General features: G+C 33.3%; 2 protein-coding genes across 7 annotated transcripts in view; one reads left to right on the plus strand and one right to left on the minus strand.

Moving 5' to 3' along the window:
* The first annotated feature begins 4,010 nt into the window (after window positions 1–4,010).
* On the plus strand, window positions 4,011–9,813 carry LOC148624254 (uncharacterized). 4 transcript variants are annotated; one of them, XM_088566869.1, is made up of 6 exons: window positions 4,011–4,154; window positions 4,454–4,644; window positions 5,293–5,357; window positions 6,900–7,493; window positions 7,753–7,820; window positions 9,698–9,813. In XM_088566869.1, the coding sequence occupies exons 2-6, from the start codon at window positions 4,455–4,457 to the stop codon at window positions 9,765–9,767; spliced, it is 987 nt and encodes a 328-aa protein (XP_088422995.1). In that variant the 5' UTR covers window positions 4,011–4,154; window position 4,454; the 3' UTR covers window positions 9,768–9,813. The 4 variants fall into 4 exon arrangements, with proteins under 4 accessions (XP_088422995.1, XP_088422996.1, XP_088422998.1 ...); XM_088566870.1 differs by having other exon boundaries at window positions 4,022–4,154; window positions 4,418–4,644; XM_088566872.1 differs by having other exon boundaries at window positions 4,022–4,154; window positions 4,439–4,644.
* The window catches only part of LOC148624255 (DNA repair protein RAD51 homolog 1), a 35,510-nt gene continuing 25,080 nt past the window's right edge, over window positions 9,778–20,207 (minus strand). For all 3 annotated transcript variants that reach the window (XM_088566868.1, XM_088566866.1, XM_088566867.1), the window contains exons 3-10: window positions 19,678–19,815; window positions 18,713–18,830; window positions 18,074–18,165; window positions 17,448–17,542; window positions 16,539–16,652; window positions 14,186–14,315; window positions 13,606–13,730; window positions 9,778–11,628 (exon numbers count right to left, since the gene is read on the minus strand). In XM_088566868.1, the coding sequence (XP_088422994.1) occupies window positions 11,505–11,628; window positions 13,606–13,730; window positions 14,186–14,315; window positions 16,539–16,652; window positions 17,448–17,542; window positions 18,074–18,165; window positions 18,713–18,830; window positions 19,678–19,815 (936 nt within the window). In that variant the 3' untranslated portion in view covers window positions 9,778–11,504. The remainder of the gene's footprint in view (window positions 11,629–13,605; window positions 13,731–14,185; window positions 14,316–16,538; window positions 16,653–17,447; window positions 17,543–18,073; window positions 18,166–18,712; window positions 18,831–19,677; window positions 19,816–20,207) is intronic.

The following is a 20,207-nucleotide window of genomic DNA, read 5'->3' on the forward strand; positions in this document are numbered from 1 at the left end:
AATATTTCATATGATGTACGATTCAAAGAGAAATACTAGATTTGTTTATCAATTACATCGACGGTTATGTACGTTTCATTTCTTTTTATTTCATAAAATTAAACAAGTACTATCTTTCAAAAAAGATAGCCGACGCACTAAAATTTTGTTCTTTATAGTTACAATTTTCTATATTTCATCCAGGAAATAACACATGGCACGCAATTTCAATTTTCCATACAGTTTTTCGAACGCCACTAAGGGTCTCAGTATCGTATTAATTTTCCCATAGACTTATATAGTGAAGTGCATATTTTTAGTATTTAAAAAAATATATATACATAAATTGATTCAATAAAACTTTCACATATGTAGCATTTCTAGGAACATGTGAAAAAAAATAATTTACCGCAAAGAAAATAGGGTGAGTCCACGAAGATCGGACAGAAAAGTAGTGTTGAACTATAAATAGCCATTTTCTCTACTTTCACTTCCGTTTTGGACTCATCAAACCAACCTTTTCAGTGGAACATTTTTATGTTATTATGTTAGATTTTCTTTTAAGAAAGTTTGTCATCTTATAGTGTGGTGTTAGCTCTATTTTATAAGTTATTGTTCATATCTTTTGACAAAACATTAGTTTGTAGAGAAGCAAAAAGAAAATGCACTATATTTTTATAGCATCCATGTTTTGGGGAACAGAATTGGATCAGGTGATTTGCGTGTCCATGGAAGAGAGTCTTTAAGGTCAAGGGGTAAAAAGCGAAATTATACCGACTGTGTCGGAAAAAAAACTTTAAAGATTAGATTAACAATAAAGTGTTCAACGATCAGTGTCAACGCAGTTAAGATTGTTAATAATCGGTCACCTATATGTTAGATTAACCCAATATTGCGCGGGAAATTGGTGTCGCCATTGCCTGTGACGAAGATGTAACGAAAAATTATGCGAGTTCCTTTATTATTCAGAATGTGTTTAGTTTAAATAGAAATAAAAGTTTTAGGTCTTACAATGTATATGGTTCCACAAGGCAAGGGGTTAGGAATGTCATTACAGGGGTTTAATTCTATCTAATGTACACATGCACTATCAGTGGGGGTATCATCCCCTTCAAAGTCCTAAGTGCACGCCATGTTTAGGATGAAGTCCCAAGTACAATTTTACTTTTTTGTAAAGTCCGAATTCCAGGAAATTTGAAGTATAAAGTATGGCTGTTTTGAAATGTTACGTCCATGGACTTGTGTGCCTAAGTCTACAGTACACTCTAAATATGACCAAAATCCTAATCCAAAAAGGGGGTGATATCCTCCTGTCAAGCACATATTGTTTTGAACAAGTATTAAAAAAATTGCCAAAAATTCTCTACATTAACATATTGGTGCCACATGTGTACAATTCGTTAGAAGCAAATGAGTGACCCAGATTCGCAAGTCTTAATTAATACCAGCCTTTGAAGAGTATTATTTTTCTTTATGTACATGTACACTATGGTGTAAGCTGTACGTTGGTTAAAATTGAGTCATTTCCAAGATGGCGTCGTCTTATGAAATCGAACTTGCAAGCACCTGTAAATTCACCTTTTTACGATTTTATAGTAATCGTGGCCCCAAAAAGGGAAAATGGGTAGGGGTGGCGATTTTTCACCTAACTTGACTTTGAAAAGTTCAAATGTTTATTAGTTGGACTCATTTGGAATCTACGACAATATATTAATGTACCGTATCACACAAAAGCTTGTTTAATCTACGGTATTCTGAAAAAGGAAATAACGGGTATTATAGAAGATATTCTAAAATTATGAAAAATCCCCTTTTTTACGATTTTATAGTAATTGTGACTCCAAAAGGGAAAATCTAAACGCCTGAATTGATCGGATATGTTGGATACATCATTATTTCAATTATGAATGCCTAAAATGTGAGTTCTACAGTGTCGATATGCTGTGAATGAGAATTCTGTTTGATAGTGAGACCAGTTTTCTAGGGGTAGGGGGTAATACTTTTAACATTTTTTTGAAAATTATTTCTTGAAAATTAATTTCTCGTGGTTTATTTATGAAAAAAAATATTAAATCATCTATCGATTGATACCAAATTTGAGACGTTTTAGTCGAGCAATAACTTGTAGAGTCGAATTTATGCAACTTTTTAAGGAAAATCGAAAGAGCCATTTTTGGGGGCATTTTTTAAAAATAAATTCTTACTACGAAAATGCCACAAGTCATCAACAGAATCCCAGAAGTATTAATTGTGATAATACTGAGTGTAATTTACAAAATAAACCATTTTTACAAAGAATAAATACTCTAGGGTTTTGACATTGAAAAATATGTCAATTTTAGCGATTTTTCTATAAGGCATGGTTACATTGTTTTCATTTTACTCCCAAACCCTAGCTTTTACCACAAATAAATCGGTACCATTGTAAAGCTGAGACATTGGGTTGTATGGATGGCTATGATGTTTGAGTGTGTTGATCATGACTCACTTTTCTTTGTAGTTTTGGCTGTTGGAATTTTTCTGCACGTTGATACTTCGTAATTCTATGTAATCCCTTTCAAAACCCGTGTAAAACAGGACCACTTGTTCGCAATAATTTGACGTTTTTTTCACTTTTCACTACTAAAAGGTTAAAGTACTGTTTTTAGTGTATGGCTATGGATAAGAAAATGTAAATAAATAAATAAAACAGCATTTTAGTACAATTTTTGCTCATTTAATGAATCTAACTCACGATCTCAAGTCCTTGTGGATAGACTACCCAAATTTATTTCGTCCAGCACATTTATAATCGAATTGTGACGTTTGCCTTTTACGGTCTGATTTGAGGTTACACGTACGGGGCACCGATTGGGACTCTTGTGGTTTTGTATTCAAAGTTCAATTTTGTACAGACAAAGGTGAGTTTTGTTCAACAAACATGAGTTCAGATTAACGAAAGTTATAACATAATACAAATTTAAATTTTGTTAAACAAAGTAATCTTTCAGTGGACAAAAGTTTCTTTTGTCATGACAAAATTCATTTTTATATCACAGACTTTACTTTTGTTACCTAATTTTAATATTGGGTAACCTAAGTCCATTTTATATGCAAATTAGTTAAGTTTGGATTCTGTGAACAAATTCGCATATACAAAACTGAGAAATATTACAACAAAATTTAATTTTGACACAAAATTCAATTTTATGTTTACAAAATTGAATTCTGTCGTAACAAAATCACTTTTGCATTCAACTTAACACAAAATTCCCTTATGTGTCACAAAAATAAATTGTGTGAGACAAAAGTCAATTTTGTATGCAAATTAGTTTACGCAAGGAGTTAAATATATCTATATCTAACCGCTTGGTTTACAGAATTCTTTGAATATGCAAATGAATTCTCGCATCACCACTTTGTAAGAAGGTCTCTCATTGGATATAGTAACCACGGGTCTCGCAGACGCAGGTTTCGAATACTTCGAGCAAGGACTTTTTATATGGGTGATGAGCTATTCAGCAAAAGTAAGTAATACCTAATAAAGTATTGCTTACTTTTGCAGAATAGCACACCAGCCATATGATATGCCCTTGCTCGAAGAAATCGGAAACCTGCGAGACCCGCGGTGACTACATCCAATGAGAGATCTTCTTACAAAATCGTGATGAGAGAATTCATTTGCAGATCCGAAAAATCTCCCTCTTAGCAGAAATATTATGTTCTAAATTACTTACTAAATTGATAAAATTACAATGAACTAATACTCAAGTTTTGATTAGAAACCCTAAGTAGATTAAAGTAAGGAAAAAAAGATAATTTTGCTACTATTTAAGTACGTGTACAAAGATTAGACAAAGATATAAAATCAGGAATATTAATATCTATCATATATTTCATGTTTGTCTTATCTTTGTACTTGGATTTCTAGCAAAATTATCTTTTTTTTTTGCCTAAGAAATTGGCCATCCGGTAACAGTAAATAGAAATAATAAAGAAGGGAATATATCCTAAGGAATTAACACAATTTCTAATTCATTTCCTCTCGTCAGAAGCCGGAGCCTTCGGTGGCAAAATGTAAATGTGTGCAGCGTGCCGCGACATCTGATGTATTGTTGGTTCATCAAGTTTATGACGTCAAACCTCTTGCTTTGAAATCGTCGCGGTACAACACAATCTGGGACCAAAACCAAACTGTAAGTCTTTTAATTTAACATTTAAAACACAAATCAGCCATTGCACGCCTAGATACGATTATCGTTTGCAACTCATATGATGATTTGGGGAAAGGTAAATATATTTAATGAGCCTTTCTTTTTTAATTTTGTAAAAACTGTTGTAAAAAATCAGTACTGTAAAATCCTGTAAAAACAACTCTGGTCAACAAACCACTCTGCTAAATGGGTTTATATTAAATATGGAACGAAAGGGACTAATCAAACTGTTTCCGTAATTCTAGTTTGAAAACTGTAATCCTTAGTAATTCGATCAACAGCATGGAATTCCTGACGTACCAGCTGAAAGACTTCTTGCACCAAGCAGGCATACAGCAAACAAATCTCTATGACGAACCGATAGAAGAGTTCATACATTATGGAGCAGCAGCACTTGGTATTTCTACGGCAGCATTTTTAGCATTATGTTGCCTAAGGTGCATTTCCCCAAAAGCAAGCAAGAAATATCAGGGTTAGTAACTTTAAATAGTTGTAGTTGTGATCCACTGTTGCATTCCTCGCGGTATACGATAAATTCAGAAACATAAAGCAAAGGCCTTATAATAACATGTAAATATACATGTACTTCCGAATCTCAACAGGGAAATTCACTGTCATGAAGTACCAGAAACACATCATCGAATAAATTTACACAAGGGTTCGTATAGAAATATGACAGAATTTTCTCTTTGAATTTAAGTGTAAGTGTTTGTAAGAATCAGGCAAAATGGGAAAAATCAGAAACATACATGATGCCACTAAAAAACACCGTTTCACTCAAAGATGATTTCTGTATTTGAAAAGACCCCTACTAATGTTTTATGTCTGTATTAATGGAAATTTTTCAAATAGAAAAATTAGGTTTCTGACTGAGTTATCTGCCCTTTAAATGATCGTTTTAAATGCATTTCATTGAAATTACAACTTAGTTTACTAAAATGATATGGACAATTTTGTTTTTTTTTTCCATTATGCTGATGGTGGAATTAGTCAAATTATACATGTACTTTCAAAATGGTGTTTCTTTTTCATACCACGTGTCACTGACTGCCTGATTTTTATAGAGACTGACACTTAATAAATACTGCTTTAATGTGTCCAATAATCATTCAATTTACAGAAGAACCACCAAAAACGATACCAATGAGTGGCGATCCAGGTGCCGAATTATTAGTTAAGGCAGAGGTAAATATGTGAAGGCTTTGTTAGTCATTATTATAGCAAGATATCGTGGATTTTCGTCGTTCAAGTTAATGACAGGGTGCGTGGTTAGGATCGGCAACGAGAGGTCTTCCAAGACATTTAGTTACTTTTACGAGGCCGAAATTTGATATTAAAGTAATATAGGAGTAAGAAGAACCCAACATTTCATTTTTCATTTCAAAACTACGCTTGGTAACATACATGAATTTTTGTCGGTCCATACGTACATGAACCTTTATTACAACTTGATGTTTTTTAAAGCAGCATTAAGAAGTGCATGCCGTAGAATTTAGCTAGCGCATAAAAACTGTCAAGTAATAGACCCTTTCGTATTAAGTCGATTTGCATGCGTGACATATACTTCCGCGTGGAACAAAATAATTTTCCATGCAGTTCCGAGTGTATTCCGAGCATCCCACAGCTAACATGAAAGGGTTCACTAAGAGGCTATCCATGTAAAGATCAGGCAAATGCTATGATATGGGTGGCACAACAAAATTTTGGGGTCCAATGCAATGTTAACATACAAAAGGTATCTCCAAGGATTTTTCTAATTGTAGAATATAAAAAATCCACATGTGTCAAACAATTGTTAAAAAAGGTAAACTCCCTTTTTTCAGTGAATTTTTATTTCTCTTTAATCAGAACAATTGATCAAAAACCAACATACAACTTGAGAAAGGATGACTTTTTTAATATTAAATGGATGATCTAAAAAAACTATTTGTCACGTGACACCCACTGCCTGTTTTCAAGTCGTTAATATTGTCAGAGACTTCTTGCACTCGTAATTTTCGCATATGATTTGCATAATTATATATTTATACTCCACGTAATGCTGTAGATCTGGGCCGTGTTTACCGCCATAGCGTCATGTTCTAGCTTCATTCGAGATAAAAATATACGTCTTATAAATATCATACACGTGTTCTACGTGTGTTTCTTGCTTGTGTGAGTACGGAAAGTTTACATGAATTGAACATTACCCAGTTTCCGATTCAGGCACTGGGGCTTATTACAAGACTACATAGGTCATATACATATCCATAAGCAGGTCCCTCTTAATTTTCATTGCCAGTTGTTTAATCTGGTTCCGGGTAATTGGAAACATTCGGGTCATCACAGTTACAAAGGAGTACGCAATCATATCAAGGAAATCAAAATTTTATTGGAAGTGACCCGATTTTAGAGCATATCGCATTCGTGCCATTTCGGATGTTGAAAGTAAGCCAAAATCAGTGACAGCGAATATTTGACGATTAGCGACTTTGAAGACTTCAGTCTTTGATTTTATTTTTTGCATTCACAACCTGCTCTCAATCGTGGTCTTCATCTTACATATTAAAATATCTTCTGATAGAGCGCTATATATAAGAACTGTAAATAAACGCATTTCATGGTACTTCTTTTTCCACCTTGGGAGTAGTTTCTTATGAGTACCGATGTATAGGGCGTATGGCATTTTCATAAATTATTCTATTACTAGCGAAATAGTAGGCGTAATCATATTCTGTTCGTTCTAAGGAAAAGGTTCCAGACAAAGACTACATTAATGAAAGAATTCCAAATAACAAGAAGCATATTATGAATCTTAAACGCCAAGATCTAAGAAATTTCGACGACGAAAAGGAACTAGCTAGTTTTTATTCTTGGCGGGAGAGTTTAAGTATATTCTTGGAACCTGTCGAATTCATGGAATCGGACTTGGATTGTGGTAGTATTGACCCAATGCTACAAGCATCTTATTTACAAGCCTCGTCAAAAGTGGAGTCAGACATAATAGATGACAATCGCTGTGATATGTCGAGGTCATATTTTGACAAATATTACCGTGACCACCCATACTTACCCCCATTCGTCAAAAATATAGACGCTGTAGAAAAATACACTGAAACCATGATTGCCGTACTGGAGGACCACAAAATTAAAAATAACTTGCATTACACCGAAGATACGTTGTCATTCAACAAACTAATGCAGTTGTTAGAACATGATATTGTACCTTTTGATGTGTCTCCAGAGAAAATTACAAAACTAATCGCAGGATACAGACACCTGGCCAGTGATGAAATGTTGGAAATCATGTGCCGCATTTACGACATGTGCTTAGAAAATAAGGTACATCTATATACATATAGAGAATTAAAGCCAGTAAAATGAAAAAGAAGGGGAAACATGTATCTGGTTAGTTAAATGGTTCAACGTTTCTTTTTCACATTGACATGCCATTAATATTTTCCCTACGCAGTCGGTGGTTTCGCTTTATTACTTTTTGACCGTAAGGACGCTCTTCTATGCAAACGTCCTCTTTGATATTCAAGTGCATTTTATATAATGAGGCAATTTAGACCTTACCCTTGTGCAACTTTTTGATTAGATTGCAGAGTGGTCCCTCCATTACAGAAAAGCAGCCCAACCCTATTTCAGAAACAGACACTACAGGAAGTAAGTACTATTTTTTCGTGAACGAAAACAAATTTACGCGAAATCAATACGGCTTAATGCTGTCTTATGATCATTGCACAATAAAGTGACAATGTTTGAAACAAATGGTAAGCGTAAAAGCCAAGTGTTAAAAAAATAGCTCACAATCACTAACTGATTGAATCTAAGTACAGTTTGCACTTGGGTATCGGATACTCGTTAAATTGTAACAAGAACAGAATTCCAGATATCACATGTAACTAATAATTTTGCATTTCCGAAATTATTTCAGCAGGGTTCAATCTGAAAGTCAGCGTTAACAAGTGTTTTCAGATATATATATAATACTGATAAATCGTAGAAGCAAGGGTTCAAATTGTCATCGATTTTTGGCATCCTAAGCTTCTCAATAAGAGTAAACGTAAATAAGGTAGGTCCAGGAACCAGGAAAATGATATTTCAAAGTTCTTGCATCACAAATTAAGATTCCGGACTTTCGACCAGTGCTAATTGAGTACTTCTGAGTAGATTGAAATTTAAACTGCATTCAACTCCAAATACTGTATTGGATAAACCAATTCAGGCTTTCATATCAGTAAAAATGGCCATATCTATCAATCTGAATATTCCCGCTAATTAGTTTAAACTTCATGAAAGTTTTAATGAAAGGATAATTTGGACTAAACGCTTCCTTACCAGTTATTTTTTACGCTGACCATTAAGGACTGCGTGATTTTAAACGAATGATTTTCCAGGCCTGAATTGGAAGTTCGCAATGTAGGACATATTTAGCACCGTAGAATTTTTCCTACGCACAGAAAATAATAACTAAATCTTAAACACTGACAAATGTAGTCCCCCAAATCTTACAAACAAAACGAGATCTATTTTTTTTTTAACAAATTGCAAAAACAAAATCAAAATATTAAATATGTAAATCTGGCCTCAAACACTGTTACTTAATTAGATGTAATAAATGATATTTAAGGAATTACGTGTGGACCATGTTTTTTTTTATAGCGAGCTAAAATAGTAGGAAAGAGTCTTACGAGCAACAGGCATAGTATCATTTTAATTTCAGGAGGACCAGAACCTAAAAACCTAGGTTTTAACAAATATACAATACAATGAATAGGCATAGACTTAAAATCCCCCTTACACAATATACAATACAATGAATAGGCATAGACTTAAAATCCCCCTTACACAAATAGTATATGCTTATTAGCACATCCATACACAAGTATCGCAAATTTTGAAAAAAAATCTGGTTTGTAACCAAGTTAAATCCAAAGACTATGATTGGCATTACTACAGAGTTTAGAATATTCTAATACTTCAAGTTCTTTTTTCAAGATTTGTTACATGGTTGTAGGGAGCAATCGGATGTGAAAGTGAGACTAATATAAGGGCATCATTTCTTCCAGTTACTGATTAAGGCATATACCGGTATTAATTTTTGTGTTGCACAGAAAATGACGGGGAGCAAAAAGTCTGCAGTATGAAGGCACAATCCCTCGCTTCAACTATTGCCAAAACGTAAACTTCATTTGTTATCACTTCAGTAATATTGATAAATATCAGTTCAGTTAATCATCAACCCGATTACTACTCTATAACAAACGGTAACCCACTAATGTGAATGTAAAGTGATTTGAAAATTTCTGGAATATTACATTTTTTCATGTACTTACACAAGAGGGTTGATCTTCATATCACGTCCTTCAAAAAGCAGAGTTCAAACTACGTAGAAAGTTGATAAGATGACCAAGTTATTAACCAGACAAATATGACACTTCCAGCTGTACCATACAAATTTTATATCAATACTAAACATATGGAGTACTGATAACCAAACTTACAGCAGTAGATTGAACCATTCGCATCTTTTTTCTCAGGCAGTTCCAAACAAGACCAGTTAATGACTTACTGCAAGATATCCAGACCTACTACAACCAAAAACAGTAGTCAACACGTCTTATCTTGACAGGAATAAAACTTTATTTGTATTCTACATCTCTTTATTGTGGGCAGTCATTTTCAAAAACTTTCATGAAGGAAAGACAACAATTAAATAAAATATATTCCAACATTTCTTTAAAATATGGAACTTGAACAATAAAATTTATCAAGATCACTCTACTATTATAAACACTCAGTTACCACATGAAAGCCAAGTGTTTCTCTACACAGCTGCCATCAGCTGTATTTCTTTACACCACAGCCAATATTTGTCATATTAAAATAGAAAAACATATTCTAACAAGATTGTTACACTAGCAAAATGTCCATGCTAGTGATATGATGTCATTCTTGTCCCAAAACCTAACAAAATAGGTTTCATGGGGGTGTGGTATGCACATTTACTCTTCCTTATAACATTCTACAAAACTGTGAGCAATGCTCACTAACTTGATACCCCCACATCCCCATTTGATAACGTACATTTTAACCTCATTTTGATTTGGATCAAATTCTAAAATATGAGCTACACAATGGGGACATGTAGTAAAAATGTCTGGGAGTTATTCACTCAATTCCATTCAGTGGTATAGGAGTAGGAGTAATGGATAAGAGATGGGGCCTCCATATTCACAAATGACTAAGTCTATATTTCACTATGGAAACTGAAAATTGATTCAAATCAAAATCTTAAATAGGTGCACAATGGGAACATGTAATAAAGATTATCTGAAAGTTTCATTCCAAGCCATTCAATGGTATAGGAGGGGTAATGGATAAGAGATGGTATCCCCCCATGTGTAATGGAAGGAAGGATGGAGAGACAGACACCAGGTCACTATATACCCACCACTTTGCAAGTGAGGGTATAATAAAGATCACTAAGAAGTTTCACAGGAATTGCACCAACCGATGCCTTCTACATTTAAAATTTTGATGCAAGTCAAAGTTTAAAAATCCTCAAAATTTGTTGAATATTAGAATGTTGACATAGTATGCACATCTACACTTTCTAACAACAATTATTATACAGGTAGCAATTATTTATTGCATATTACATGTGTAATTCATATTGATAGTTAATGATGTGATAATTCAGTAATGTCACTCTAGTACTATCTCCTGCCAAAATGTCACAACACGTATATCAATCAGCCAATCAAAATATTAAAATTTCATGTTGAAAATAGCAATAAATTACAAAGAAAACCTATATAATAAAAAGGATAATCAATTAGTAATTGTGAATAAACAAAAACATAATTTCTTGTACCAAAAATGCTTTGAAGATTTTAACTCCTTAAATCTGGACATTCTTTGGCATTCATGATCATATAATGGTTATTAACTCTTTCCAATTGATAATCCTATCATCCTACAAATTATGGAAGAAATAAAAAAACAATTACAGGGGAGTTGCATTCACAAAACCTTAGGGATGGACAGATGGACATGGATTATATCCCTGTCTTTATTACCAAAATTTAAAAACAATCCATTCATTTTTTAGTAAAAGGTGTGGATACCAATATAAATGATGTAGACACATCTTCACATCTTCAGGTGAATAAATATATTACATATTAAAATAGATCATTTTCTGAGCAAATTTTCACTATACAGTTTGCATAGGACTCCAAAACATCATTAAACTTGGATTTGTCGACAATGATCGTAGCATCCGGTACAGCACTGGATCATTTGGCACATCAAATTAAAACCAATGTAACCATGACAACATTTTCAGTCCTTAGAATCTCCAATACCATCAGCATTGATTGCAAACATGGCCTCTCCTTCTGGCAAACATGGTGAATCATAAATCTTACATATTCTGGTTTCACCTCTACCTTTTCTTAAGTATAACCTGAAAAAGAAATAATGAATTACATGTAGATTAAATATGTAGAAATAATGGTTAGAAGTAATTAGATGTCTGAATAAAACACTGATACTGTAAAGTACAGGGTTATCATAAACCACTCATAGCAGTTGCGTAACATAAATCTTTTGTTTGATAGAATCATCTTCCAATGAAAGTACTAAAATGCCCACAAAGTCATTATTAAATATTTTATAACAGCGACAGGCAAGACATGTCTCTGTGATTACAGTTTATTCATATTTCAGTTTGCCTTTATTTCATTAAATCAATAATCATACAATGAAACAACCCTAATATGAGTTTTATTTCATAATCAGAAATTTATAAAATTCTAAAGGGAGCTCACATCCATCAAACAAAACAATTCAACAAAGTTTCAAAAAAATTGGCGATAGCTTTCAGAGTTGTTATGCCAAGTGTGAATGATGGATGAACACTGGTATACCATCATACATCCCATGTTAAAAGAAAAGAAGGACATAAAGAAACTGCAAAAAGTAATTTCTTGCCTTTGAAGGGCAAAACCTCTGAGGAATAATCATACCACTCTTAACTCTAGAGACTCTGTAAGAGCTAATCAGGCTGGAGGGTCACAAACTTATTTCAGTATTTCATTTAGATATATTTTAATTCAAACCCATTAGGAAACAAAAATGAAATAAAAAAAATTGTTTTTATAATAAAAAATCAACATTCTTTTTTTCACAGATTGATTCTGTCATTGTCGTCAATTGATAGCGCCATTTGTAATTTATGTATGTATGCTTTAGTATATTGGGTAGGATACCACTGAAGTACTTCCATCATTAGTGGGTGTGGCTAAAAAAAAACAAGGTTATACAAAATGGACAATGGTGCTGGATAATGCTGAACTATTCAGAATTTCTCAGAAATTGAAATATCATTTCTTAAATGCTCAAAAATCAATCCCAGCCTTACAATGTGCTTCAATGGTAGGGCAGCTTGTGGTACAATTTAATAAAGATTAATTTACAAGTACTCAAGCTATTGTCTGGATGTAAGGAAAATGCTTGTTTCTTGCTACTCATTCCTAATAGTTCACTTCACCACCTCCAAATAGATTTTAGGTAAAATCACAGATACCCAACAATCCGATTGGTTATAGAACCAATATAACATCTTGCACTGCTTTTGTTGTATCAGTAGGCAAAAAAAATATATGTATTTAACAGAACCTGACAAAATGAAAACTTTTAAAGCTGCATTAGCTGTCATTTTCGTAAATTTTCGTTCCTTTTGAAATATACCTTAACTTTGAATTATTTCTACTAAATAATACATTTCTTGTACAATTTCATTTGATATCCACAAATAAAATGCATTAAATACATGAAATAGGTGTCTATATATTTATTGTCATGCAAGACACAAAATCGACCTAGATAAGTTCGTACACATGTGACTTCTGGTGACCTTAATCCACACATGTGCTATAAAGGTTGCTTCTTTCATAACAAATCTGATTGCAAAGCGAAAGTAGTTATTCAACAGCAAGGAAGACAGACAGACACAAGCAGTAAAAGAAAAAACTTTGAATATAATGCAAGGATCCTTTTGAAATTTACATATTGTGATATAATGTGGCTCAAATATGGTCATTATTTGAAAACAAGAAATAAATGAAATGAAATGAAAACAAGACACGTGCTTACCTGTGTATCCGTTTTTGTTATTTTTTTGCCAAGGTTAAAGTATTTTGAACCAAGGTTTATGTCCTGTCGGCAATCTTTGGAAGTAATGGCGAAACATAATTAGATCAGACCTATCGATATTCTCAGACTAAAAAAACATTATTTTCACAATATTCTGTAGGTATTATCGACTTTAATTGCTTCAATTGAATTAGTACAAACTTATTTCATTGTATCAGCAAAGTTCAGTAGAATCAAAACTGATCAAATTTGGCAGCTAATGCAGCTTCAATAATTATAGATATACCTTGTAGTTGATGCATGAGCTATTATATTTCCACCAATAGGTTTCTTAGGATCTGCTGAAAACATTGCTGCAGCACCATCTACTTGGGCAACAACCTGGTTGGTTATGACAACAGCAACTCCAAACTGAAGTCAATATTAAACCTGACATTTAGCTTGAAAATGAGAAGTCTTTTCAATGCCACACAAAATTAGTACAGTATAAGCAGCAAACAAAGAATTATCTTAAATAGACACCCTTTCTAATTGGAAGAAAAAATGTTGTCCATCATCTCATAGACCAAATTTTGTAATGTGACTGTGACACCATCAACCTAAATTGATAATTTACACGTTAAATTTTGATGCTGAAAGTAAATTATGAGGAATGACTATTACATTTTTGCGGTCTATTTGATTAAATCTCAATGCCAATAGTGTACACTTAAAAATAACCTGTTGCACAGTTTATTTACTGTGCACATGATTGAGGTTATTTCTCAATAGACCGAAAAAATATAACACATTCCTTAATTATTTAGAAGCACAGTAAACATGGGCAAACAAATCTGTACAAACAATAAATTAATTTAGCAACTCACTTCATCTGCTAATCTTAGTAGCATTCGTAAGAACCTTGCTAAGTGCATCTGTCTGGCTGATAATTCTCCTCGTCCAGAATAATCTGTTCTGTACAGAGATGTGGCACTGTCAACTATTAAAAGAGCATATCTGTAAAAGAAGATTAGAACCAAAGTTACCCAAGGCCACTTAACTAAAGTTTAATTTCTTGGTACATTTTCTTATACCAACTGGAAGAAATGTGTCCAAATAGGACACAGCTGCCACCCTCCATTCAAAACTGAAAAGCAACATTTTTAAATATGTATGCAGCAAACATAAAGCCCCAGACACAATATGGATCCTAACATTGATTGATTGATTGACTAAGGGTCTTCCATGGATAGAATAAATGATGAAACAGAATCTGTAGTACATTTTGTACTTTAGGATTTTTGATTACTTGGGAAATGTTAATTGTAAAATACAGTTTATTTCATGTTTTCTGTTGAAATATGAGTGTCTTTAAAAGTTTCTTAAATCTTGAAACCGTACTTAGAAGCAACTGACTTCTTAGAGCCTTTAGGATAATTTGAAGTTGCTAAATCTTCCTAAACATTATCGTCTAAAGTTGGCACTGAACAGTATTTTTCATAATGGTCATCATGGACTTGAATTTTTCCTTATCTTCAGCACAATAGGCTCTAAGTGACCCCTTATGCTGAAATTCTCTATCAGCATTATGAATAGAATCAATAATAATTAAACCATCTAAGGGGAGTCCAATTCTAGAAGATGATGACCTAGCTTTATTAGAGACATGGTCAGGCACATATGTTGTAAAATGCTCTTTATCAGATCTACCGGAGTCTAATGCATCAATATGTAAAACTGATGCTTCTTTAGACATGAAACTATACCATGGTAAATTATTATTCTCATCGAATTCTGAAATATTGTCATTTAAATCAACACTATGTGCCGGAGGACCTGTTCGGACAGACAACTGCTCCCCAAGAACTAAAGCATCCTGGGAATGTTCAGAAATTTCAGACTGTCCTGCATCTAACGACATCTGATCATTGCTTTCATCCCCAGAATTATCACCCAAATCCTCATCAGAGGTAATGTTTACATATTGTGCTGATGGTGCCAACCGTTTACATCTTTTATTTACTGTGGATGATTTAGGATCAGCATTCAGAGGAGAAACTGATGTAGTCATCGTAGTATGTACACTAACTGTGTAAGAATTACCAGAAGTACCTGTAGTATTACTAACCTTGCCAGCATCCAAAATTGCTGAAACCCTTTGATCAATAAGTTTTTCTAGGTATTCATTCATACTTAGGTATGGATTAAACATGTTCGTCCACATAAAAAGATTTCCCTGAGTGTAAGGTTGAACATTTAACATGTTGGTCATGTCAGAAATAGGTGTCTGACTGGGCGCTATGTTTCCCGAAAAGGAACTTGAAACCCCTTGACTAAGCCCTGTATTTCCCGAAAGGGAACTTATAACGGGCATTCAGCCAGTACCTGAATTCCCCAAAAGGGGACTGACTGACGTCAGTAGGAGCTATAGCACTGTCATGGCTCTTAATATCCTCGGACAAAACTCCTTCCGTATCCGACGTAACAATCGCCAATTTCCTCAAGTTTTTTTCAATCATTTCCTCAATCTTTGAATGCTTTTCTGACAACTTTACAGATATGACAAGGAAAGTCAGAATTACAGACTCAATGTCTGTAGCACTCCACGTGGTCGTCCAATGAGTTCATCTTGTTATCACATTTTACACATTGTTTGAAATCTGACATCGTATAAAGATAAGTATGAAACGTATAAAATTCAACAAAATATAACACTCAAGTGATTTCACTTCAAGAAAACACTTTGAACACTAGAAAAAATCCACAAATCAAATCATACTGGCAAAGCTACAGATGCCATGATCGCTGCCTGAACAAAAACTGATATAACACGGATGTAGTTGTGTAATCCAAGGGAGGTAATTGGCGGGAGTTATAAATTTTGGGCAGATGCTACAGACGGCCCAGGCACATTGCAAGAAAGTTTCAATGCAGGTAAGTATATATAGTGACATAAACGACCCCACAACAATTCGTCTGCTGATAGTTTATTAAAAGACCAACATGAGCTGTCAAACTTTAATAGCTTTGATGTATATACATGTATTACCGCAGAAACTAAGAACGTTCATATTTTTTGGCGAGACACAACAAAGGATCAAGCTTAATATCTTTTACAATTCAGTTTAGTATCACTATATCACTGAATTGGCTACACTCTACTATTCTTGCACATATATCAATGCAGATTTAGATATTAATATAGTTCTTTAAATCAAAGATTGAAGAAATGAGAATTACCTTGATTCTGACATCATAGCAGCTGCCTGAATTAGTAACTGGGATTGGTGGTCACTATTGTATGCCCTTGCATATGCAACATTATCCAATACATCACTTCCAGACAATCCATACCTAGAATAATTACAGTAAAAAAAAAAAAACAAAATTCATGTATATAGACAATAACAATGCACTGACTTCACATAAAAAACTGATTTACAGATGAGGCAAACAACTGTGGAAAGTATAGAGCTATGCATAGCATTTTCATTTTAGCATGGTTCAAGCCAAATTCATGTATTAAAGTTTTGTTACACCAGCACACTGTTCTTGTCTAATATACAGAATCAAAGAATTTGAAAGCTTTTTAAGCCAGAATAAAACAAAGATCATAATTTGAAGCAGGGAACTTCCTGTCAACTTCAAAATATATAAAACTTCACAAATTCATAACAAAAAAGTTATATTTGGTCAATGACAATTTATAACTAGTAAATATACTGACAAAGCATTTTGTCTACAGAAAGAAAAACAGTTGCTGTAAAAATTATATTAAATGAGAAGCCTATTGAGGCTTATGATGCACTATCAAATTATGTACTTTTAGTTTACATAATTTATATATACATTAGACTTCTTATATATATTGTATACTGCAGCAGATCCTCTACTGTCTTACCCTGTTATTGAGAGGAGCTATTTAATATTATAATGTGCTAATGATCAAGCTCTGGATTTACTTATGAGGAAGTATCAAGAAAACTGTATTTTTATATAACCAACAGAACTAATGTTGTACTTAAGGCAGGTGGTGTTGCCATAGATTTCAGAGTAGGGAAGGGGTTTGAATCCTGAGGAGGGAGTGACCAAAATTGCCTCGCATGAATTCAAGACTTAGGGTGTACTTATATTTAATCTACGGTTTACCTCTCTGCTACTGCTAACAACCTTTCTGGTCTAAAGGTACCTTCTGAATCTATGTACAAAGCTTTTCCTTCTCCACCACCCATGTCAATAGGAAGCTAGGAAAACATCAAAACATATACTGATTGGCAAATAAACAAAAAGTGTAGTGTGTTAACTCTCAAGAATGATACCCAAGCTTTTTGTAAAACTTTTTACACTTATTTTGCATGGATCTGAACAACAATATGTTGCACACTACATCGTATAATGAAAACCACTCAATCATTTCTGTCAAACCTGGAAAGGGAAGACACCTTACAAGTCATCATGCAAAATAAAATACATCAAATATTTAAGCATTCCTCCATAGCAGTTGTGGAAACGGTTACGAAGAAAGTTACCATTGTGCATCACCAAAAAACGTCATGTTGTATGGTCAACACGAAGTACTTAATGATTGCATAGAACATCTTCATTCAGAAAATCTAAATCATCTTTGGTTTAAGTAGGTGGTCATTAAATTTAATCAGTAGGTGGCAAAAGTGTGTTATGAAAACTGCTGCCTACACCTATTATTGACAGTTCATCATAGGTTTAGTTTGAAGATTGGTCTATTACCATTATCTTATTCTTCAAGTCATTCCTACCTGACAAGTCACTGCCAATGTGTGTGTTAACTGGGTTTTACCAGTACGAAATTCACCAAATATTTCTGTGATAGATCCAGTCTCTATACCACCTGGTAAAAGCGAAACAGAATGAATCATTATTCTTTTTTCAGCAAAGTAGTAACAGCAGTTCCTACCTTTGTAAAAACTTGACCCTGTAACTTTGACCTTTGACACACTACCTTGAAAATCAATAGGGTTTTTTATTATTCAAGGGATATAGGATGTTCTTTGATTAAAATCCAATTAAGGATGTAGACTCCACAAAGGAGTTACAGACTGACAGACAGTAGCAAAATTATCTTCCTTTACAACTTAGTTGGTGATGAGACACTGAGCTTTCTGCATTTGAAATGCATTTGGATAAATACTCATTTAAGAGTAACAATAAAGCAATAAAAATTGTGCAAAATTTTACTCTGCTTCAAATAACATTCCTTTAATACAATCAAAATAACAATCAGCATAATGAAGAACTTAAATAAATGATGAGTAGAAGAATATCTTTAGATCTGTAAAGGTATCAAAGCATTTCATGGATTTATTTTTCCATAACAGATACAGATGCCTACATCTATATGACATTGGAATAAAATATATGAAATAATATTGTGTTACCAGCAAGAAGTTTGTCCAATTCTTTTGATCCAGTTGTAATCTGAATAATTTCTGATCTTTTCTGATGGAACTCTGTAGCTGTTGTAAAACCCATAGGTACTAATTTTGCTGATTCTGCCTACAATCAATGTTCAGACATTATTACAAAGTTAGAAATCAAAATATAGTAGTATAAAATTACCACTACAAGAAAAATCTGCATTTCACTTATTTCCAGTTGTAACCTCATTATCAGCTGTGGTAATAGATTAATAGTCTCTTCCTGCATGCATATGATATAATGTATGTCCAATCACTATATTATGTGCATCTATTAAGAATATAGTATAGTTGTATTGCAGTTTAGATATAAACTAGATATAATAGTTAAGCACAGCGTAACATATGTTCCCCATTATCACAGGAGGATTTTAAATCATTTTGTACGCTTCCATAAATTTTTCAACTTTTTGACCCACAACCGGCTTGGAATGACAGCCATTTTTAAATTTCAATATGGTCAGTTGATGGCCCGTATAGTATAATGACCTATTTTCAAACTGATTATGAACTTTCTACGATTATTTCTTATTCTCAGATGATTTTTTTTAAAACTTAGAATGGCGGCCATGTTTGAAATTTCAAAATGTTTATGCACATGTACATATGGTTGTCTGTTATTGAGTCATGTTTTGTTTAAATCTATTCAGTTATCTCTAAGGAGTTCTGCAGACAAGACAGATGTTAGAGGAAAGAAGAAACAAGAGTTAAAACAATATGTTCCCTCAATAAATATGACATAATCTCTGTATTTTAGTGATAAGATAAGATTCTAAAATCCATATATATCATACATACTAAAATCTGTATTACATGCCATATCAACCTTCAACCTATATCACCCTAGGTTGATAAAGGAGTCTTGGGTTGATATGACATGTGATACAGATTTTAGCATGTAATATTCAGTATATGAAATAAGTTACCAGTATTTTATCAGCTTTAGCTTCACTTATTCCCTTGATGGCCAACAAATTCTTCTTTGGTGCATAAGCAACAGCTTCAACAGTAAAGTATCCAGCTTCTTCTAACTTCTTTATATCAGCTGCACCAATACCATGGGACTAAAATGGAATATTTATGTTTAGTTATTTAAACAAATGTTAAGCCTTCAATTAAATTGCAATAAAAATTAAGTAATTCATTGCAGAAATATTTCATACAAGAGACTTACTACATTTTACTTCCATTACAATCAGAGGAGTATTAAAGAATATACACTGTAGCATTGTAATGTTCAAACAATTGAAATAAATAATCACTTGTCCATTGCATCAGGACTCCAACTAGAAATTGAAAAGGGCACATTCTTTGCAATGTAGTTTTTTTTCCAAATGTTTGTCATTGCTTCCACATTTTGTATTTGAGGGTTTTTCCCATATTTTCTCTTAAACATTTTGTAATTGATGGATTACTTATAGCTTGAACACGTATATGATATGTTAACAGAGCCAGA

Source organism: Perna viridis, chromosome 2 (genome assembly GCF_037379345.1).
Source record: "Perna viridis isolate PV_CMFRI_1.1 ecotype Kerala chromosome 2, ASM3737934v1, whole genome shotgun sequence".
Classification (NCBI taxonomy): Eukaryota; Metazoa; Mollusca; class Bivalvia; order Mytilida; family Mytilidae; genus Perna; species Perna viridis.

Excerpts from the sequence above, each read along its gene's own strand:
- LOC148624254 (XM_088566869.1), top strand. The coding sequence starts at position 4,455 with ATGGAATTCCTGACGTACCAGCTGAAAGACTTCTTGCACCAAGCAGGC. Across the intron at positions 4,645-5,292 it reads AGCAAGCAAGAAATATCAGG|AAGAACCACCAAAAACGATA; the intron begins GTTAGTAACTTT and ends TTCAATTTACAG. Across the intron at positions 7,494-7,752 it reads ACATGTGCTTAGAAAATAAG|ATTGCAGAGTGGTCCCTCCA; the intron begins GTACATCTATAT and ends CTTTTTGATTAG.